The sequence below is a fragment of the Lytechinus pictus genome, chromosome 2, assembly GCF_037042905.1.
Source record: "Lytechinus pictus isolate F3 Inbred chromosome 2, Lp3.0, whole genome shotgun sequence".
In the NCBI taxonomy this organism is placed as follows: domain Eukaryota; kingdom Metazoa; phylum Echinodermata; class Echinoidea; order Temnopleuroida; family Toxopneustidae; genus Lytechinus; species Lytechinus pictus.
This window is the reverse complement of record NC_087246.1, coordinates 27,983,168-28,007,836: the sequence shown is the minus strand read 5'-3', so window position 1 is coordinate 28,007,836 and position 24,669 is coordinate 27,983,168. Positions and strand designations below refer to the sequence as shown.

The 24,669-nt window shown below is 36.0% G+C and overlaps 1 protein-coding gene across 1 annotated transcript; it reads right to left on the bottom strand.

The window, feature by feature from the left end:
- Positions 1-4,069: 4,069 nt before the first annotated feature.
- On the bottom strand, positions 4,070-23,969 carry LOC129254464 (probable aminopeptidase NPEPL1). Its single transcript, XM_064114736.1, has 12 exons — positions 23,662-23,969; positions 17,422-17,607; positions 16,365-16,622; positions 14,858-14,939; positions 14,291-14,433; positions 13,620-13,697; positions 11,964-12,064; positions 10,851-10,905; positions 9,947-10,091; positions 8,657-8,757; positions 8,145-8,255; positions 4,070-7,948 (listed from the first exon to the last, which is right to left on the bottom strand). The coding sequence occupies exons 1-12, from the start codon at positions 23,818-23,820 to the stop codon at positions 7,793-7,795; spliced, it is 1,575 nt and encodes a 524-aa protein (XP_063970806.1). The 5' UTR covers positions 23,821-23,969; the 3' UTR covers positions 4,070-7,792.
- Between the last annotated feature and the right edge of the window lie 700 nt (positions 23,970-24,669).

Here is a 24,669-nt window from a genome sequence, read left to right as displayed (position 1 = left end):
TCAGACCTGAAAAGGAATATTTTGACCCGTATTTTGAGAACTGTATAGAATGCACGAAGACAAATCAAATAATACGAGCGCGCACCACAATCTGAAAATATTGATATTCGGACCATAAAACGGACATTAAAATACAGAGTACTTAAAAAATTTAAATCAATTTTTTAATCAAACAAAATACTGAAAGCTCGATGTCTGAGCTGAAATACGTTTTGTAGGCCTATTGACTTCACAGCATATTGAGCAACTCATCGAACAGGAATTGCGATAAAAATGTATTTGTCTTATTTTTATTATGTTGAAAATGAAATAAATGAAATGAAATGAATGGGTTACCTCCCTACAATGTCAGTCACTAATACTAATCTTTCAGGTCATCATAATTTATAAAATTCAAAATTTCGTTCGTGATTCGCGCGCGGTGAAGGTTGATCGAGATAAGTATATATGATCAGTATGATGGACCTTAAAAATCCAGTGTTCAAGTCAATGTGCACATATCATTTTTTTTTCTCATTATTCAAAAAAATTTAATTGTTTTAGCGAGATACACATCCTACATTTTCACGAGTGCTCAATATAGAAAAAAATGTCAGCTCGCGCTATTCGCGCTCGCATTATTTATTTAGTGAAATATCATATTCAAGAGTGCAGTCCTTAACAGGTCTGTATCAATTCAAGTCAATGAGGCTTGTATTACAATTTTTAGGTCGCTCTTCGCGCTCGATTTTGTAAAACAGGCACACACAAAAATTGTGTTCGCCTTCACCCCCAAATGTTCTTTTGCCCCCCCCCCCCCTCCTTCTGCAGCCACTGCACTCTGGAGTACAAAATGAGGGAGCACTTTGAAGAGGTCGACCCTCAAAAATTTCACGACGAAAAGGGAATAACAAGAATGAAACAGTGGCGTAACAGGCGGGGGGCAGGGGGGGGGGGCAAGCTGCCCCCCTGGCGGATTTCACCGGGAAAATTAAAAAAAAACGGGAAAAAGATAAAAGGGAGGGAGAAAGAAAGGGAAAGGGGAAAAGGAAAGGAGGACAAGGAAAGGGAAAGGGAAAAGTGAAAAGAAAACAAAGAATTTTTTTTTTTTTTTTAATGAAAAAGGAAGGAATTAAGCGGGAAAAGGAACGAAAGAAGAACATTTTAGAAAGAACAAATCATTCCGAAATAGGCCTATGCAATGCAATAGCATGATGGGAAATAAATCAATGGATGACAAAGTGGCAAACAATATAGCGGGAAACGAAGGTAGAATGGAATTAGTCAAAAGCTAAATTGGAAAACAAAGGAATGGGACAAAAAACCTTAATAACAGTATAACACGACCGGGCTGCCGAGGATTGGAAGTAAAGAGCGGGAAGAAAGATGGACAGTATACAACATTGTGCTATTAGCTTGCTAAATTTTATGCAAATAAGCTACCGGGGCTTTGCCCCAGACCACACGCAGTAGGGGCTCTTCATCTATAACATTAAAATGGCTCTATAACGCCCCCCTGTTTTATAGGGACCCTTCCTACTTTAAGCTTTACGTTCAATCACTGCCATATAGGCGCGGGGGTCTTGGTTCCACACCCAAGAGGAAATAATTATAGGAGACAACGTATAATAAAATTAATGGAAACAATGAAATGTGTTATTTGCTGAATATAATGGAAAAATCTATCACATAATTTGAATTTAATTTCAATAGGCACTTTTTTTGCAGCTCGCTTTGCTCCCTGGCGACTTGTTGCAAATTTTCCTACATTGCTTTGTTTTGCCCCCTCAAAATATTTGGTTCATTACGCAACTGGGTTGAATAAATGTGTTGCGTTAAAGCTATATTCTGTATATACCCGCGATTTTATTAAAAATAGCGGCAATCTGCGAGGTTTAAAAGGCGTTCATCAAGACCCCAACCGCATTGCACTGCCGTATATGAATATGGAAGGGTTGAGCCATGGCCCCAAAAGTTCTACAGCCAAGAGCAAAAAAAAAAAGGAGGAAAGAAAAGCAAAGGAAAAGTGAAGGATATGATTTTATTTACTGAATATAATGTCAAAAAATATCTCAAAGTTAGATTCTCATGAAAAGGTGATATTTTCTCGCTCGCTTCGCTCGCGACTTATATTAAGCAGCTTTTTAGCACATGCGCCATACTGTGCCCCTCGTTTTCTTGTACTCGTCACGCTACTGCCGCAAAGAATCCTGTTCACAATGGGGTAGAGACCACAAAAAAGGGATGGAAAGAGAGAAGAATGAAATATACTATTTTCTGGATATCATGTCAAAATCTATCACAATATTGGATTTTTGTATTAAAAATGTCAAAATTTTTGCTCGCTCGCAACTTTTTTTAAAGATAAATTTTGCCCGATACGCAATATCTGGCCCTCTCAAAATCGTCGCCTCATTACACCATTACGCCTGTTCATACCATGATATGACCAGAAATCTTTAATTAAACATATTCCGAACTTATTTTTGTATTTGACTTGTAGGTTCGGAATATAAAAAACTAAACCCTTTTTTTCTATCTGGGGACCTTGAAGTATCTGTGTAAATTCTGAGAACATATTTTCTCGGAAATTGCTTCATTAGCATACATTCATGATTCTATACGTTAGCAGAGTGAATATCTTGTTTATAATTTCTCTGATAATCATAGAAACATATACATGTAGTGTTCTATTGTGCCAAAAGGTCTTGCTTTATTGGTTAGTTGATTTACTTGGTTGTTGAAGCTTCAAGCATAAAGTTTAGGAGCCAATCTTGACAATCATGATACTATTTACGTTGATACAGGGTATATTTGAGAGGATGTATTTTCATTCCGCCTGTTATTTTTCGTTTGATATCACCACCTACATGACCTATTTGTTTTCTTATCCTGATGACGCCTCATCACTTCGGTAAATTGCCAATTCGTCCACTCACCACATGGTCTACCTTCAATAGTCTAATGCCATTCCGTCCAACATTTCGTATAACAACCATTTGGTCCAATAACCATTTGGTCCAATAAACACTTCGTCTAATCACCAGTTCATCTATTACCATTTCGTCTAATAACCAGTTGGTGTAATACTCATTTTTTTTCATTCATCTTGCACAATTAACACTTTAATGTAATTAGACCAAATGCTATGTGGACTAAATGGCTATTGGACCAACTGGTAATTAGACGGAATGGAATTAGACTAAATGAAAGTAGACCATGTGGTGAGTGGACGAACTGATGGTAGACCAAATGATAGTAGACGAGTTGGCAATTGGACGAATTGGCATTAGATGAATTGGATATAAACCATCACTTCTACTCTACACTGCTCACCTACCCCTCACTGCCAGGTCTTCTCATCCAATCTCAACTCATCTACTGTTCTGCTCAAAGTCATCAATCCCATCTGCATTTAAACAGTCCTTCAGGGCCTACACTTTGTACAATGTATCACACAAGACAGGGTGGATCAAGGATTTTCCAAAGGGGGGGCGGCACATTTTCCCGATGAAAATTTGACAAGCAAAAAAAAAAGAAAGAAGAAAAAAAGGAAGAAAAGGTTTTCACCTAAAATTTAAGTTCATTTCGTCTGCAAAAAATTGAGAAGCAAAAAAAAGGTCCTCGCTTTCAAAGATGGGGGGGGGGGGGACATTTGGGTATAAATGGCATATACATGTCTACATTAAAAATTTTGACTGATTCTCAAAAGGGGGGGGGGGGGGACACGAGCCAGATGTGCCCCCCTGGATCCGCCAGTGACACAAGATACTTCTCACTTTAATCTTTCTCGCCTTTCCATTGTCATCTCTACCACTCCACCATCCAACAGTCCTTTTCAGGAAAATCTACATGGTGAACTGTAAATCCCTCCTTTATTCCTTTATTTCTTTATATTTTTGAAAATTTTCCTTAACATAAACAATAAACATGACAGCTCCCCGCATTCCCATTGGATGAGTCAGTGTAATAAAGACAAGCTCACTATACTTTTCCTAATACCTGCTAACTGGGAATCCCTCATTTATGAACTATTGAATTGGCACTGGGCAGTGACACACATGAATAAAAATAATTATAGTTGTCATAATTATCATAATTCATTGTGCCATTTATTAAAAAATAATCTATTCAAAGTGAGCTATTATCGTTACCTCATCAGCATTAGCTCAAGTAGCCATTGTTTAATTACATAACAATGTCTTTTCTTACAATCACCACAGGAACATTCGTAAATAAAGTTCCAAGTATAACATTTGAACATGTTAGAAAACAGATCTCTTGACTACAAAAAATATATATGGGGAGACAACATTTAATGTAAACTTTTCACAAATGTCATATCAAAATGAATTGTATATCACCCAACTGACAATGGCTGTGATCATTACAATTATTCTTTCATGGTTTCATTTATTTTTTATGCACTTCTTCAAATTAAAGTTAAAGCTTTCTTACAACATGTATACTACTTCCAATTTTGGTATGATAACACAGTCCCAGTTTATTCATATAGGTATTAAATACCTCTATGTTTTCAATAAAGCAACAAACAATGACACTGTACTTGAAGTTTCAAACACAGCACTTTGTCCCGATTTCTTTGAGCAGTGATAGGGGATTTTTTAATGAAGGTGTTTTGTAAAATTACACAAAACATATTTTACAAAAGACTGGAATATATGGAAAGCAAATTTTACATGAAGTATTATTTATCAGTAATCACTTTTGTCTAGAATAGTAATAGGAAAATTTATTTGAAAATTTTTCTGTTCATCATCCCCCACCCAAAAAAAAAAAAGATCTTCACTGTGAAAAGGTACATATTTTAAACCTCATTTCCCCCCCCCCCCAAAAAAAAAAATAAATAAAGGAGAAAAAAAAAGGGGATGATCTTTGTACAAACATGGGTAAGTTGGATTACTTGTAACTTAAATTCAAGTCTGTCCAAGGGGCCGCGGAAGCGGGGGGGGGGGGGTTAAAAACCATGTACAAAAACGTAAAAATTACCATACGATTGTGATTTTTTGCATGGTCAGCCCCTCCCCACTTTGAAAACTGTTCCGCGGCCCCTGTCCCATCAATATGCAATACTAACGCCAAGTATCAAAATTCAAGTGAGAATATAAGAACCCTCATACTTTGTGAGAAAAGAAGAAAAAAATAAAGGATTAGCATTTGACACTTTTGTACTTCATTGTTCAATACACCAAAGTCTGCATAAAATCTTAAAACCATACAAAAACTGTATTGAATAGTACCTTGGCTAAGAAAATATAGAGGAAATAGCTTCTTTCTACACATTCAAGAAAGAAAAGTAAGTACTAATATACAAAAGATATGTTAACTAGAGTAAGGATGAGGCTAAATATATACAAATCCAATACATTGATCAATTATATTGACCCTTGATTATTAGCTGGGCTTGAAGAAAACATAAAATGAGTTGCCCAAAACAAAATCATATTGTCCCGGGTCATTAGATTGTTGTGTCGGTACAAGAACGTCCTTAACACCACACTTTGGCACATCGCATGTGCACAAAAAATGCCCTAGCAGCATGCATAAATGCATTGCGGAAGGGCGTTCTTGCACCAACACGATGAGATGCGGGCAATATGTATCTTTTTAACGGCAAAATTTATGATCCCCAAAAAAGAGCAAGACGATTGCTATTATGATATACCTACAGATGCATAATGGAAAATTCAATTATCATTGTAGCAATGCACATACCTCTTGGTCCCTCTCATTTTGAGTTATTCAGACAAGTATGTTATTCCTGTTGCATGACTGTGATGCAAATAGGTCACACCCTGATCATTCCTTTCCTTTGTCCATGGCAGATTAAGAATGCAAGTCAGATTAAAAATCAGAGGTAATGAGGTATTTGGTCTTATATCATCATGACTGTGCCATGGACAGGTGATGGTCTGATGGTTAAATCACTGACCAATCAGTAGATGATACATTTGAGTCATTGTTGATTTGTCTACTTTGGACATCATTTTAGAGAGAAAAAAAAATAAAAGTAGATGAGCAAATTTTTCAAAAATTTAAGAATGAAAAATATCCAGTTCTTCTCTACAGTAAACAATGTGTAACATAAATATTGAAATAATGAATTCTATTTTTTTTAAATCAAAACCTGTAAAGACTGTCTAAGCCTTTGGTTGATGATAAGTAATGAGAAGAACACTCGAGTACCATCCAATCTTATAAACTGTTGTGGCCATTGATTTTTTTTCAACTACTAGAATTCAAATTTATAATTATTCAGCATCTAGCACCCTCTCCTACTAATGTCTTTATTTTGCTTTGTAATTGGCCCTTTGAGCACTTACCTTGCAAATTTATTGACTATTAAAATGTTCCAGACAAAGATTATACATGTATCCTGAAATTTTCAGCCCATTTCATGTTGAAGAGTGGTTTTATATACACCCCACCACAAATATGCAAATATTTTATTTTGGTCAGACACACAATTAATAAATGTTGACACAAAAATCGCAAAATATGTCTTATAAAACACATTTCTATTTCATATCCTTCACTTCATTACCGTTTTCAGACATACGCAGTCATATAATAAGAATAATAATAGCTAGTTTTATACAGTGCTTTTCCCATAACGGCTCAAAGCGTTTTACTGCATATTATTACCCCGGTCATTGGATTCATTTCAACCCCTGCACGAAATGTGCACAATTTCCACTCCCTGGGGAGCGTTCCTTGCATTCATCTCAGCCTCAAAATGGCGCTGACAAATTCAAACATATATCCTATCGGGTACCCATTTAGCACCTGGATCGAGAGTGGCAGAGTGTGGATTAACGCCTTGCCAAAGGACGTGAGACCGCGGTGGGATTCGAACACACGACCTTTTGTTTACAAGGCGAGAGTCAGAACCACTACACCACGGCTCTTCCGTAATCCAGTAATGAATTGGAATAGTGAAAAATACTTTTTGCGAATTACTGGTACCAAGACTACAGATAACCTTTAATATGATAACAATTTATGTGACAAAGGATAAAGACTTCTTACGTTCAGTGATAAATATTGCACACTATAAGGTGCAAAGTACCTCAATGTGAAATATACCAAATTAATATTGCATCATTTATACAAATAGACCCTGGAAGGGAAGCTGGTCTGGGTAGCTGTGCTGCAAACCATATCTTATTTTTCAAAAAAAAAAAGACAACTTAAAAAAGCACAACGGAGAACTAATACATGGACTCCCCCACGGTGCCCCTCACTTACTTCATATAGAAAGATCTCACTTAAAAACTTTTTTCTAAGACTTTTTATCTAATTTTGTTTCTATTAACTTACATGTATGTTCGCTGTTCAGTGAGCGTCACAAGGTACAGAACCTGGCAGGTACAGGCCCTTATACAACACCACTACTTTAATTATTGAATATTGTTATTATAGGTTTAAAGAATTTTTTTAGAGATACGAACACTGCATTGATGATAATCAATACCTTGTGGACACTGCATCTATCCTTTTGATTTCAGTCAAAAGTAACAATTTAACCTATGTATCTTATAATGTTCATTTTGTTGGCCATACCTTAATGGCCCACCAGCAGATGCTTGCGATCTGAGCAGTGGATCACTGGTTGAAAAGCACAGATTTATGCTATACTGACTGAATGATATTATATGAATAGGTACATTACATACAAAGTACCAAGGATAGATTCATATCATAAAATTATTTTTTTTTTTAAATCTATCAGTGTTGTTTTACAACCAACTAACAACATAAAGCTAGTGCTAGATAGAAAGAGGCTTCTCATTCATATGAGTCGTATCTTTTTGGTGGCGCTTTCAACCATCATTTCGTCGTCTTGATTGAGGCCGCAGGGTGAGATGGATTGAAGGAGTTTGGATTGAGTGGCACGTCCGAACAGACCCAACAGTAGACCTACACCAAACCCTGTTGCTCTCTCACCCTGTTGATCAATAAAATATGACGGAAATTAATAGAGATCAGATCAGATAAGATTAATGATTTCAGAGAGTTAGGGTTTGATAAATGTAACAAATGGTGACAAGTAATCTGGATTTTAAGATTTTCTCATGAAATAGCTGTCAAACGCAATACCGTTTGTACTGTTGGTGTTGGAAGCCTTGTGGTAAAAGACTCACCGAGTAACTGGGAGAGGCAATGTCAAAATGGATCCAGACTCCACCAAAGTCAAAGCCGATATGAGAACCAATGAAGAGACCTGCACAAGAACTCTGTGCATTGCCACGATCCTGAAACAAAACAGAAAAGAAAATATCCTATTGGTGAAATACAATGCAATATGAATTCAGATACTTTATGACAAATTAATTTTAAATAAGTCCTTGCTGTCAAGAAAAAAAAAATTGCAATAAGAATTTGGATACATGACAAATGATCAACATCTAAGGGAGAAAATCAAAGCCAACACCACCACTCATATATATATATATATATATATATATATTTTTTTTTTTTTTGGGGGGGGAGGGTGGAGGTAATGTGTTTTGACCAGACATTCCTTATTTCTAATCAAATGAAGCTATTTACAATGAGCTCTTGGACTAATCTTGTCATCCTGGGTAAATACATTTGAAGAAATGAATAAACTCAGTGATCATGATGATCCCTTAAGTAAAAAATGTTGACTTACCGCTACAGAGTTCTTCATGTCAGCGACTGCACTGCCAAACTCACTAAAGTGAAGCTCTGGACTATACACCAAGGGAAACACTAAATCACCAGTGTTACGACCTGAAACATAAAAAAATTCAACAAAGTCTTTCAAATCAAGCTTAAATAGTTGTAGTGAGAAACAATTTTGACAGAAATTTGGGACAATCAAAGACCATTATTACCATATCATCATACTCATCTAGATTAAGTAAGTTCTGATATATTGTAAGCAACCAAAATGTTGCAAAATCTTGAAAACATAATTTGAAAACTGAGTACACTAAAAATTGCTCATACAGATAAGCACACATGGCCAAGTGTATTAAAGCCAGTTTGTAATCCGTTGATTATCAAGGTAGCAATGATTTTGTAAAAAGGGTATTACAATACTCTTAAGAATTCTTAAAGCCGTTGTCCTGTGTTGGTGTTTCATAAAGATATTCATAAGATACAAGCAACTTCATGAACAACTGGGGATCCTTTCTTAGGAGCTTAATCAACTCCAGTGAAATTTGGTGCACACCATTTACCACAAGATGGTATCAGTAGTCATTTGTAAAGTCATTCATAAAAACTGGGTGTTAGTCAGTTATTGACACTCCTGTTATTTTTCACCTTTTTAGATAGTTTATGTCTTCTATTTTGTCTAAAAGTTCTAAAGAGATAAACAATATCTCTCTCATTCGGTCAAAAACAAATTTCTACAAATTCTGATAAGTTAATCAATATTGGGCTTGTATTCTCAAAAGAGGTTCCAATTACACCATGGTAAAAACCCTGGTTTATGCAATTCTCATGTTATCGCGCATCCTTTTAGCACCCTTTGCCAAAAGCTCGCTTTTAATACGATTTTTCTTAATGTACGTGATGAAATAAGCTTAATTATGTACAAAAATCTGCATAGTCCATTCTGTTGTACAATGGTTCAATTGAAACCCCTTTGAGAATACGGGCCTTAAAGGGAGCGCCCGCTCGAAATCCATGTATGATCAATTTCATTCGCTTATCCCTACGACAAGCCCGTACATCACAACGATCTTGGAACTGCAAACACAATTACCACTGAGGGTGGGATAGTTTGCCGGATGGCTTATTTGGTTTGTCTTTGTTCGGTCGAGTGCAAGCTGCGTAGGCAAGTACACACAAATCATGCGTTCACCTATCGCAAACACAGAGATTCCCGAAAGTTACCAGAGCCGGGCCAAGCTTCAAAGTACTTTAATGTTTGAAAAATTAGAAAAAAGAGAGGAATCCCTGATGGTCTAACCTGCTTTCATTGATGCCATCTCCCAGTCTTCATTATTGGTCAGGAGTCCAGCGTGGTACTTTCCTGTTGAGATTCCTTGGGCACCGGTCAGGGTTGCCATGTCAACAATAATATCAGCCTTCAGATCTCTTGCTGCATAGGATACCTACAAAATACAAAAGCAATTATTGTGAATGTATATTCATTACAGAGTTAGAATTGATAATCAATCACTTGTAAATTCTATTTTAAAAATCAAGGATATTGACATAAAATGAAGTGTTTTATCTCTATACTCATTTTTTGTCTCCAATTGAAACTGATCTCTAGTTTATTTCTTCACCCTCTTTCATCCACACAACGAGTATAAATGGTTATAAGATTGTCTTTTGCGAAAATAGAATAAAGGAAAGATGAGAGCCAGCTAGATGAACACCCGGAACAACACGGCGGTTGCAGTTACAGAGTACCAGAGTGTACTATGGCTATATGTACATGTGTAGCTGATGGACTCAGTCCATGCACAGGAACACATAAAATTTGGTGACAGTATCAATAGTAATAATAATAATGGGGAGGAGGAGGAGGAAGAAGGAGAAGAAGAATAATAATAGCTGGATTTATAAAGCGCTTTTTGCCTGAGGATACAAAGCGCTGTTCTTATTACCCTGGCTTTAGCTCAAGCTACCATCACCGGCGCTCAGTGCATGCAAGGAATTAATCCTGCAGGGTACCCATTCACCTCACCTGGGTCGAATGCAGCACAATGTGGATAAAATTCTTGCTGAAGGAAAACACGCCATGGCAAGAGTACAGATCATTATACTGAGTTGCCTGAATTAGTTAATTCCTTCATGAAATTATTACATTTAATACAGTTTTGTGACACATTTGGAGGATAAAAGAACAATTATTGGTTACTTACACCATCTGCTAGTACTAATCTTCCTTCTGCATCCGTGTTGTTGATCTCAACCGACCTGATAACAAAAGTAATGAAACAAAATTTATCATTCACATGAATTAAGTTTTAAACGGGTCTTTATGAAACCTGCAGACAAAACTTTGTGTTTACTAGCCAAGCACAAATGCACAGGCCACCACCAAAGTTCTTTAAAGCTCACTGGAGTGGTTCAAGCATTTAGAATCAGCCTGCTTGTTCACTTATTCTTGCCTGCAGTTTTCATAACACATTAACTTCATATTCCCATATAAGAATTGGCTATCATGTCACGTCACTGGGCTGATAAAACCTTGTATCTTAAAGGTATTGTTTAACTTTGTGAGCAGCCGATTTAAAAAATTATCAAACCAAGATGAAACATGTGTACAAGTGCATGTATTAGAACTAATAAACCCTGAAAACAACCATTATTGAGAATGAAAAGCTAAAACTACAAGGCAAACCCCGATTTTGTAAAAAGGCGTCTTATAGACGCCTAAATAGTACACATAAGTGTATGGGATGAAATTAAGATGGTGTTTTCGGTCACTTTATATTTCAATTTTTGAAGCACTAAATAATTATTTTCGAACACAATTTTTTCTGGGCTTCATTTTTGTAACATATCACAGACACAGGTGACAAGTGTGACCTTCTAGCTCAGATTTTTTAAAAGTCAAACCAATGTTAATCAATCACTTTAAAATTGAAAAAATTTTGAGGGCAGCTTACAGAAGGCTGTATTTCAAAAATATAGCGATGGTGGCAGTCTCATATTGTCTGAAAACAGTCTCCTGATAATTGTGAAGAACTCTTTTGAAGCAAAAGAAGGTTGCCACCCATGACATAACTCTAAAATCTAGCTTATTATGAGCTGTCATCAAAATATATAAACTTTGAGATACGAGGTTTTATCAACCCAGCGACGATGAGCAGTATTATTGATTCATGTGGGGTAGTAACAGCTTTGAAGTGATACTATTTGTTTAGGGGTTACTATGAAGAGGAATTCATTCATTACCCCAGTTGGTATTTTGAAATAGTGCCAATGTCATAAATCAGCTCCACACAAATCAAATCCTTTAATGAGCGTACCTTCCTGAGTACATGATATGTACATCATCTGGTCTCGTGGCATCTGGCCCTACAGCATTCTCAGCAAGGCAGAATAAAGCATGAAGATTTTCTTCAAAACCCTGCAATACAAACAATCAAAACTCTGACATAACTCTGCATAAGTTCATGCAAAATTATGTTGTTCACAAAACAAGGTTCCCAGCTTGTCAAAAAAAAAAACTTTCCTAATTTTTCTCTGATGAAGTTTAAAAATTCCCTGATAATTATTTAAACCCATTCCCAATTTCGCAAGTTTTCTCAGTTGTTGCAGTGAATTACATGTATTTTCAGCATAAAAACAATAATGTAAATCTAATTAGCTTCACTAAAAAACCACCATAACCAGTCATTCAATGGATGTTGTTTTGATATATGCAACAAAATATAACAGAGTCTGACTGACTATCATGCTTTGGACTTTTGGGCCAATCAAAATTCCCTGATTTTTCCCTCATTTGAGGCATTTTCCCCAATTTGAGGTATTTTTAAAATCAAATTCCCTGATTTTTCCCTGACTAGAAAAAGTAAAATAATTCCCCCTGATTTCCCTGATGGGCTGGGAACCCTGCAAAATATATTATTTTACCCATTATCTCTCTAAAGATGCTGCATATTTTATTGTGAGTTCAACATTTGTTGTGTCAGGTGCATATTCCTATCTTGAGTTAAGGAGATAAATTGTACAATGAGGGATAAATGGGGAAATATGAATATTGTGTACAAAACATATGGAGAGTTGCAATACAAAACCTGTCATCTTGAAGAATCAATACAAATTTGAGGAACGTCATAGAAAGTAAATTGAGACTTTTCAAACTTTCATAAGATTCATATTTTTAAACCAATATTGATGGAAAGTTTTAAAAATAGTTTATACCGTTTCTTTACATTACAATTAATTTCCCCCAGGATTTCGTTCTCCTTTAATAATCCAGGAGACATGACATTTGCTCTTGATTCTACTTTTATATCTAAGGATACAAAAGGGTTGTATTGTTTTTTTTTTAAATTAAAATGTGGGGATTAGGAACACTAGTAGGCTGATATTAGCATGTTTGTTTGACTTAACATGCATATCTTTATTGGAGCAATTGCCACCAAAGTAGATGTCATGACATCAATACATGAGAAAACATGTACACTCCAAATTTCTTTTGTAAAGTTGGAAAATGACCGGTTTTAAAGATGAATACATCCCATTCTTTTGAGAGTCTATAAATTTCAGGTTCAGAATATAGAGCAAATTTAGATGATTTCAGGCAATGTGGAGTATTATCGCTTCCTTTGTAATCAGGATGATTACACTATTTATCTCCAGCTTTGTACAAATCCTGATGATACATTGTAAAATCACCTTTTTGCCAGTAATTGTCCCCTTATGGCGTACTCGCATTTCCCCTACGGAAACCGTACAGCGAGTCGAAAACAGCCGCTTTTAACATTTTTTGTACCAGCTACATATAGGTGGTTAGAAAAAAAATGAATAAAACGGCTGTTTTTTATTCGCCGTACGGCCGCTGTAGGGGAACTGTGACTGCAGCATTACTTTCCCTCAATTAGAAGTGGCATTATGGTTTAATAAAGGTTTACAATTACATTGTCATACTTGGTGTAGATAATTTGAATAGGACTTACTGCTTTAACGGCTGCTTCGAATGCACCTAAAATAGCCGCTGCCCCACCACAGTCTCTCTTCATACCAGGCATGGCAGTCTATCAAGAAAAAAAATTTAAAAAGAAGAAAAATAAGAATTCGAAGTAGAGCATCCTGGGGTGTGTTTCACAAAGATTGAAGTGTGACTTTACGTCACTCTCAAACTATTTGTTGCTGGTATAGACAATGCATCAAAGAATTTCTTCCTACCTGTTGGGTGTTTCATAAGTTATGAGGGACTTTGTGAACGACTTGTGTTTCTTGTGGTAAGTGATACACACCAGATTTACATTTGCATTGATTTTACGCGAAGGATAAGGTCACCAGTCATTCCTAAAGTCGCTCATAACTTACCAAATAACAGCTTAACTCACTAGATATCCATGTACTTTACCTGGGTGGACAAAAGGGAATGCAGATAAATGCCTTGCCAAAGGACACAAATGTTGTGGTGGGATTTGAACCCCAAACCTTGTGGCTTAAAGTCTGAAGCAGGTCATATCTGTGTTTTCCCTTCAATTTTATACAAGGCAATACAAAGTGATAGCATTTAATTCAAACACAAATATAGGGACTTGGATCTTTAATTCAGATCTGTTTTGAGAAGCTGAACCTTCTCCCAGGCTGGAGCTAGGTTGCAGTCTATACTTGCCTTTCCCTTGATAGAGAGTCCACCGGTATCGTAGACAATACCCTTACCGACCCAAGCGATGGTCTGAGTGGCGTTGGGTGGGGTGTGGCTGAGGACAGCAAAGGCTGGTGGATTGGCTGCAGCTTTACCAACACCGTAGATACCTGACAACATCAGAAAATGTATGAAAATAACTGGATCATCTGAAACGGCTTAAGCAATTCATTAACCAAGCATAAAATGTAGTCATATAAATAAAATATGCATCTTCAAGATGTCGAAGAGTACCCTGCATGTATACGCGGACCATGCCAACCTTCCCCAAACCGCCCCTTCTTTTTAATTTTTTTCACTTGTAAAAATGTTTTGTATAGAAAATTGTTCTCTGTGAGTAGCGATATTCTGTTTTGTTTATTTATTTATTTATTTATTTGTTTGTTTGTTTATTTATTTCATTTATTTATTTATTTATTCATTTATTCATTTATTTTATTTTATTTTATTTATTATTATTTTTTTTTTTTGGGGGGGTCAATTTTGTTATAAAATAGTGCTCCCCCTCTAGATAATCCCACCTCTGGGCCTTACCTCCAAATCCTTTCCGTTGGAGCTCCTCTCCTTGGATGACGAGAGGGGTGATGCCAAGGCCTTGTCCAACTCTTTGTACTTCCTATTGGTTATATAACAAAACAGTGACATAAAAAATAGCAGTCAGTCAAGGTAATGTGAATGAATGATAATGGATCCCTTTGTGCAATAGTGCAAGAGTGTCAGGGGAGGAAAAGGAGAAATCGGGAGAAATGAATGGGGAGCATTTCATGAATGGACTTGTCGGACGTTTTATCCGACAAGTCCCGTTTTATCCGACAGTTACCAGAGGAACAGTGCTTCTCAGCCAATCAAAATCAAGGGAAATTGTCAGATCTGACAACATGTCGAACAAATTTGTTGATTAAACGCTCCCCGGATTAACTCTTTGGGCAATTCTTATTCCTCAGTTTGTTTGTGAACCAAGAATACGGCAGGATTTTGACAATCAATACCAGAAATATGGCTATCTTGAATTTTTATAACTATGATTATTATTAACAGAAACATTAGTCATCAGAAACCTAAACTAAAGTATTCTTGATTTCATATATTCCTAATTTGCTTGTCATGATGATCAATTACACTATCATTGTGACTTTTGAGAGAATTCATTCTGACAAGGTATACAAATTTGTGATTTTACTGGCACACAAAGTGGATTGTGTTCATTTCATACAAATAATTAATATGCAAAGCGTTACGCGAAGTTGGCAAAGTGTTAATCTTTTTACTGTAATTGTAAAGACTTTGGTGGAACGTTAATTGACAAATGAACGGTAGCACTTACGGGGCTTCATTCAAGGTACGTAGAATTTTCTATATTTTGTTGTTTAGTTTGTCATCGCTTTGAATATTCTCCAAAAAGTATTATCGTCAGCAAAAATAATAAAAAAAGTGTGTTTTTTAAGTTATTGCATACAATGAATTAAAAATCTAGTTTAAAAATAACCGACAAGCTGAATTAAGGTTTTTAATTGTATTAGGGCCACCAACGACCTTCCTTTCATTCCCGTCGAAGAGACATGCGAAGCAACTTTCCAGGCCGAGGTAAGCGATTTTGCTCTTTTTTTACATGCTTTTTCCATTAATAAATTTGGAAAATTGAAAATGGAACGCTTTTCACCAGAAAAAGCCCTGGTGAGTTGCGGAATGAGTTTCGGCTAACATTATTCGCGTTATGAAGCGATGTTAACCGACAACTCTAAAATCCATACTGTAAACACGTACGTGGTGCGAGGTTTGTATAGCATACTATACTAACGTTAACCTCGCAATACGTGCGAGTGGTGCAAAACATGGACACGCGTGAAATTTGGAAACACTGCAAAGAATAGCTAGTCACTCGCATCATTCACATTCATCTCTCCCTCTCTCTCTCTGTTCTCATCTCAACTTGAAATTGAATCATTATAATTGTAACATAAGTCAATCGCGAGTATTCTGGAATTGGGATTTTTGTATGCCTATCAATTATAGATAGAACTAGATAAGTTTGTGATCTTACTTGTACAAAGTGCATAGTGTTCATTTCACTGCAGGGCATGTCTACAATACGAGCTGATTCTCGGATAGACTGAGCAGTAAAGTTAAGAGTTCCAACCTCTTCATCCGTCAAAGAGGAATTATCCTCATCTGTGATGACAAATTCTACAGTGATGACACGTTGGACTTGCTTATGGGAGCCTGCTTTACGAGAATAGAGGGGGAATGCCCTTGCGATGGCACAACCAAGCGCAAAGACATGGGCATGTTCACAAGCAACCTGTAGACAGAAAATGATATTGGTAGTAATGACAGAAATCAAAACGACTCTCATGATTCTAAACAATCATTGAAGCCTTTTTCCACATATATTTACAGGTGATGCATGAATATTGCACATTTGCAATAAATTATCATATGCTTTGGAAGAAGATTTTCACTAAAAAAGATGACATATCAATAATAGAATACAAAGAAAAGTTGAATCAAATGCCTATTAAAACAACTGCCACAATATCACTAGGTAGGATAAAATCCACTAAAATTAGGCATAAAGGATTCATTTTAATGGTTTAAAAACTGATTTCAAATTATTTTTAACTTTTCCTTCACCGAGAATTTTATTTTTTTAATATTTGAGAAAAACATACCGGTACTGAAATTATTATCATTATGCATCTGAGTTTAATTTTGAGCAAACAATAAGTGATATTTGAAAGTTTGTATGATGATGAAGAAAAAACATTAAGATTTTAGTTCACCATAAGTCCTGATAAGAACTGTATGATTAGAAAGAATTAAATTGACAACTAAACATGAAATTGAGAGGGGAAAAAGGTAGAATAGAGCAAAGCTGATGAAAATGGAATATATGTTGCAGATCAGTGGAAAGGAGCAGGAGAGATAAAAGGATGTTGAAAATTAAAAGAAAGGAACTCTGTCCAGAAGCCAAATTTATCATGATTTTATTAAAGGAAAGTAGAAAAAAATATGAAATTTGATTTTAAGTTATCTTATACACTCATCTGATCAAAATATGGAAAAAAAACCTTCACTTTAAAATGGGTAACAGTACGTACCACAATGCATTCATTGCCACTTCCAGTGAGACAGCTACGGACCAGTTTGGTGAGGATGTGAGATCGGGATGGTGTATTGTGTCTACTAGCTTTTACTGGTAGAGCAGCTAATGTTGCATTGTTGAACCACAGAGAGACAGTATCTGTTGGCGATGGGCTAAGGCAGCCAAGTGCCATTCTGTAGGACTGATCCCAAAAAATAAAAATAAAATTAATATTACTCTGACTTATGAGTTTTTCAAAAGCAACAAATATAGATGGATTAATAAGAATAATAACTGAAATTAATATCGTGCATAACAATCATGTGCTTTACATTTACTTTATACTGCATCTATTGGAAAAGTAAAGTTGTGTCTGCAGTCAAGTTTCCAGGTCTATCTTGTACAGTACGTTGTCTTCCTAGCTACGATGAATTGCTATAAATTGCTATCTGTGCTATTTGTGCTGTGTCAATGCAGTAACTAATATTCCCATGCATGAACGTAATGCCACGCAGACCAAAACTTGTCTAGTTTTGTTTTGAAGTGATTGACTGTTGATGCTGCGACTACTGAAGCAGGCAAAGAATTCCAGTCGCTGACCCCTCTAACAGTGGTGTTTTGCCTCACACTCAGTCTACTCCTTTTCAGAAAGAGCTTGAAAGGATGGCCACAAGTTGCTTGAGTGGTAGCTGATGTGAAGAACAAGTCTTTATTCGCATCATCAATGCCGTGGATTATCTTATAGACTTTACATAAATCAAATCACTTAAATCATACAAATAATAAATTAGACCAAAAATATTTAATACAAATTACAAGTCAATTATATCAATACATAGTATTACAAAATTGATGAAACAGATTATATGGAACGTACAGTCTAGGTGAAAGATAATCTGCATACAGATCATCAGATGGCAAAAAAGTGATTCTAACAAATTCAATGAGGAATTTATTTGCTACAAAATGAGCAAAACATTCAAATCTTTCATTTCAAAGTTGGAACTGTCATCATACCAAAATGGCAACGTTGTCACCTTCATCATGACAATCATCATGACCTAAATAATTTTTTGTGTGTGCATATGTCACCTCAGGCAGAGCGAATTAAACTTTTTTAAATGTTTATAACTTTGTAAAAAAATACCAAATCAAAATAATATCATATTGTTATTCACAAATCAAAATATAATATTTAGATTTAGATTAAATTCAATATTTTAATTTGTTTACTTGAACCTTTTAAAGTTAAAAATTCAAATAAAAATATTAGAGTCTAATGGGCCTTAACCTGAAATTAGTCACCTCTCTTCTTGTGTGTGTCGGTGTGGTGTGCACTCGTTGTGTAAAAATTCAATGGGAGTGGAAAGAAGTTACTAGTGCTGACGAAATAAACGACATTGAATGGACTGGTGACTTAAACCAGGATAATCATAATGAAATTAAATTATTTAAAAATAGACTACACACACACAACCAGTCGATCCACACGTGACATGTCAAGACTCAAGTTACTACGAAAATGGTCACTTTTCATGTTGGCAATATAAGATTTACAAGATATTCTACTTTCTTAGTCTACAAACATGACAAACCATGTGCAAAACCACCCATGGGTGCATTATTGCCGCCGTCTACAGGAAAATTGAAGGCACGGCGCATGCAAACTTGAATCAAACTCCCGCGAATTTCCCCCAAAAAATTGTAAAACTAAGTACTTATAAGAAACTTATCGAACAATGTGAAGTCAATTCCCCCTAATATGATGAATATCCCTCAAATAGCGTCATTTAAGCGTTGATTTTTCTTCTCGTTGACAAAGTACGGACCCTGCTACCATCTCCCAAATTTTTTGTCTAATGAGCTAAAGAGGGCGCGCGATTAATCTTCATATCAAAGACACTACAAGGGAAAGACTAGGCAAAAAAGAATATTTTACACGTAAATCGATGCAAAGCGTTACGCGAAGTTGGCAAAGTGTCCAATCTTTTTACTGTAATTGTAAAGACTTTGGTGGAACGTTAATTGACAAATGAACGGTAGCACTTACGGGGCTTCATTCAAGGTACGTAGAATTTTCTATATTTTGTTGTTTAGTTTGTCATCGCTTTGAATATTCTCCAAAAAGTATTATCGTCAGCAAAAATAATATGAAAAGTGTGTTTTTTAAGTTATTGCATACAATGAATTAAAAATCTAGTTTAAAAATAACCGACAAGCTGAATTAAGGTTTTTAATTGTATTAGGGCCACCAACGACCTTCCTTTCATTCCCGTCGAAGAGACATGCGAAGCAACTTTCCAGGCCGAGGTAAGCGATTTTGCTCTTTTTTTACATGCTTTTTCCATTAATAAAATTTGTAAAATTGAAAATGGAACGCTTTTCACCAGAAAAAGCCCTGGTGAGTTGCGGAATGAGTTTCGGCTAACATTATTCGCGTTATGAAGCGATGTTAACCGACAACTCTAAAATCCATACTGTAAACACGTACGTGGTGCGAGGTTTGTATAGCATACTATACTAACGTTAACCTCGCAATACGTGCGAGTGGTGCAAATGCCAAAACACACTCACACAACATGCGAGGTTAGTATACTAACCTCGCACAACACATGTGATTTCATAGTGCATTTTGACGTTTTCATTCATCACACGAATGTGAGGGACTAAACTACGCCAAACCTTTCAATATTTGTCCACTATGTTAATCTTGATCGTATGATCAAGTTTATTTGAAAAAGCAATTATAAATTATTTATCAAAGTGTTTTTATCGCTTACCTCCAAATCTCAACCAGGATACTTCGCTCGGTCCGTCCTTAGTCATCCTTCGTACTGCGGTGGAAATTACGCAAACAACAATCGAAATGCGAAATTTTCCTATCGAACATTCTCGATTCAAGTCGTCGGCGCATAATAGGAAATTGTACCAAAAATCAACATAGTTCTCTATTTATTCAAAAAAAAAATTCTGGGGTGCACTTGACCTTTAAGAGATTTTCCAATGAAAATATTACATGGAACTTGGAAATACAAATCATAATTTGGTTGAACAAAATGTTTTCTGTTAAAGTATAAAACAGAAGAGGAACATATCCTTCACGTATTTTTATATCCAAAATATGTTGCCTTAGTATGGAATAATCACAATGACATAAAATGAAAATGGGTAAAGTACCTTTCTAATGATCATTGAGATTTCGCCTGTGGAATCATTGTTTGATAATTTTCAAAGCTTTAAATAGATGAAAATGTTCATTGAGAAAATATACATATATACAGTATGAACAAAATGATAATGTCCCGATTGTTTCGCATTACGTGTGTTAGATTGCGGGCGTTTGTGTGTGTGTGTAGGAAGCAAGATGTTCGTGTTAATGTTTGCACAAAAAAGGAGAGGGAAAGGGAAAGGAAAAGGGAGGGGGAAAGGTAGAGGAGAGAGAGGGAAAAGGAGACCATAAAATAGAAAGAAAACAAAGGAAAGGAAGAGGGGAAGGGAGAGGGAAAGAAAAATGGAAAGAGCGAGAAAAGAGTATATAGGGGAGGGAGAAAGGAAAGAAAAGAAGGGAAAGGAAAAAGCGAGAAAGGGAATGGAGGGGGCGGGAAAGGAAAGGAGAGACAATAAAAGACAGATCAGGGGAGGGGGGAAGGTAGAGGAGAGAGAGGGAAAAGGAGACCATAAAATAGAAAGAAAACAAAAGAAAGGAAGAGGGGAAGGGAGAGGGAAAGAAAAATGGAAAGAGCGAGAAAAGAGTAGGGGAGGGAGAAAGGAAAGAAAAGAAGGGAAAGGAAAAGCGAAAAAGGGAAGGGAAAGGGAGAGAAGAAAAGAAGGGAGAACGAAAATGGGGAAAGGGAGAAGGAGAGGGGATAATGAAGGGGATAAGAAAATGTCAAGTTTGAAGATCTGAATATTAACACTAAAACAAAATTAGACTCCCATGTTTTATTTATAAAAATACCATCTTTTTCATGATTATAAAGGTTCAACGTCCCTGTTCTAGGTCTAAACTTCAACATAAATCTACTGGCGCTTCGCGCTTGAATTCTGGAGGTCATTCCTCTTTTAAAAGTATAGGTAATCTGTCGGACTTTTCAAATCCCAAATTTAAATCTTAAGCGCAAATGCCCTCGCATTATTTTTCATTTAGATATACAGTCCTGTCATCAATATCAAAAACTCTAAGCGCGAGCTTCGCGCTGGCATCATTTTTTTGTAAGTGACATTTATGACGTTGTTCATATTTTAAAAATGTCCATTTGTTGAGGTTTAAATGTCCAAAAGTTCAGCGCTCGCATAATTTGTAAGGTAAATAGACCTACCCTTTTAATTGTTATACAAAGGCGCTTATACAACGTCCAGAATGCAGTTCGGAATATTGAAAATAATTATTGGTCCCGCTATTTCTGCCCGTGCGACAAGCATTTATCATTTTGAATCATGAGATTCACCTTTAAAATATGATGAAAAAGTATCGTTAAGACTGAATTAAGAAAAAAAGAAGCTCACGTTTCACGCTCGCATTTTAATTGATCCGTTAGCTTGTGATAATAATGGTGACTTCGTTAATATATATCTTAGCGGACATGTCCACCTTTTGGTGCTTCAAGAAAAATAAACACAACACACAAATAATAATAGAAAACGAACAAGAATAGAATAGATAGTTACCTATCCCACTCATGAATTCTTATTTAACAGTCCCCAAAACGTATTTTTTTCGTGTTAGCTTATTTCATATACATATATATATATATAAATATATATATATATAGGCGTAAATAAATCAAGCATTTTATATATATATATATATATAGGTCTCCTCATCATGGTTATAAAAAGTGCTCAGAATGTTTTATTTTCAAGTCCTTGTATCAGAATTTTCAGCTCGGGCAGCTCTTTCGCATTTTGATTATTATCCTGTTGATTTATTTACTTGAACAAAATATTTAAAATGTCCAGCTTTTAGAACAGATATCAAAAAAAGGTATTCACCTTTGATCATAGATGAGGAAGAAGAAAAAAGTGAAAAAAAATAGGAAACAAACTAACGAATTAATGTGACATAATTTTTCTTCATTTCAAGGCGACTCTTTACATTTCATCATCGCTGATGGCGCTACAATAGAAAATACCGCTTGACAGCAAAAAAAAAAAACAGAAAGAGGAAAATAATGCTGAGCGTCTAAAATGCAGCTAGCAGTACAAGCTGCAGAACCGTAAACAAACATCTTGTGAATAATATCGCGCGCCCTCTTTAACAAAAAGTTTACAACCACAATGACCCTGCGGTATCTACGTGAAGATCACGAGAAAATGCATTTTTTTTCTTAAAAACACACCAAAGAGAAGACAAGAAACGATCCATATGGTTCGGTAAGTGTCATAGCACAATTAGAAACATTATTTTAAAAGGAATGGCTTAGTTATTTTAGTAAAAAGGGTGTGAAAAATTTGCGTGCACCATGTGCATATGAATCCTTCGCACGCGAGATGCATTGATCCCATGAGTGGCCAAAACATGGACACGCGTGAAATTTGGAAACACTGCAAAGAATAGACAGCTGGCAGCCGTCTGTTTCGAGGAGTTTTTTAACATTTTTTTATTTTTTTATTTCTCCTCGTACACAGACGGCTCGCTAGCGTGCAGCCACCATTAGGGGACTTGCAATGCAAAATCCCCCCGTCGGGGCTCTTCAATTTTTGTCTTTAAATTAATAAAAATTTTGAAAATTAAAGCGACCAAAATGCAAATTAATATTCCCTCTTGGCATTAATTGCCAAAAAACAGAGAAAAATCAAGTTAAAAGGAACAAAAACAGTGACTTACCTCGGCTGTCGCGCAAATTCACTTCCCCGTTTTATCCGATCTTAAGTACATAAACATATGGCCATTGAGTCCCCTGTACAGATCGCGCTAGAACTTCGGTCTCTGTATTTGGTGAGTGAAGCCAATGGAGTTCAGCTAAACAACCAACATAACAGAGACCGAAGCTTTTGGTCTATGCAAAGAATAGCTAGTCACTCGCATCATTCACATTCATCTCTCCCTCTCTCTCTCTGTTCTCATCTCTCCGCTTGGTTCGGAGATCGTCGGGTCCAGCCCGCATGTGAATTATCATGAATACTGAATGAAGATGAAGACTCATCAATACTGCTAATCCTAGGCCTAGCATACACCAAAATGAACGTGTGGGAACGGCTTATTTTGTTCCAGGAACTACTCTTTGATTCCGATTAGAAACATGCATTTTATTACCTCTTCATTGACTCGTGGCTGCAATTTGGTCTTTGCAGTATCATAGGGAACTTTGGTCAAGTTTGGGAGCTGACCAACGATCAAAACAGACCTATCTGCGGGATCTGAGGTGGTGTTTGTAGCAGAGAACTGCAACATTTCCGATTTCACAGAAGCCATGTTGCGAAGAAGTTATATTGAGAGTATAGCTCCGAGTGTACCAATAAAAAGGGAAAGAAATGAATATCCTCCAAAGACTGCACAGATTTACATGTACGTGGGCATATACGTCGTCGACTCGTCGTGTCGGTGCGAGGGAGATAGAAAGTAATGAAATAAAGAGCTAAAGGTGTAATATACACCTAGCACTAGCGATATAAACTTTTATTCCCTTTTTTTAACACATTTTAGTTTTTAGTACGGTACTTTTCTTTTGTGAAGTGCTATTTTTTTTATCTTTATAGGTGCCCCTTTCCTTCTTCTTAATTCTTTTCCCCCTAATTTGAAAAGATATAGGGCAATGTTTTAATGCTCAAACTCTTCCCTCACTAGCTATGATATTTGATGAAATAATAAATGCAGGCCTTTCTGATTTGTTAAAGATAATGTTGTAGTTTTCTAAAAATGTTATTTGGGCCTACATTGATTTCTTTCATTTTTTAGTACTCAGTTCAAGCTGGCCCTAACAGGCCTAAAGAAACTGAAGTTATGTTCACCTCGGGATGAAATGATCATTTTAACAGAAAAGTTATTCAAACAAGTTACAATGTATTAATTATGAGTAATGTTAAGCACAAGCTTGTATCAACCTTTTCCCTGACACCGCATGAAAGTTTAGTATTTTTGCACCAAAAAAATCTTTAAGCTTCACTGAAGCATAATATTATGCCAATAATCATACTGTCCTCAAATAGAAGAGACTGAAGTCCAAGAATATATGTGAAAAATTATATTTCCATGTTGGAAATATTGCATTAGGATAACTTTTTCATATGCACCAAATTATGCATTGGTCTTTCATTTGTGCTA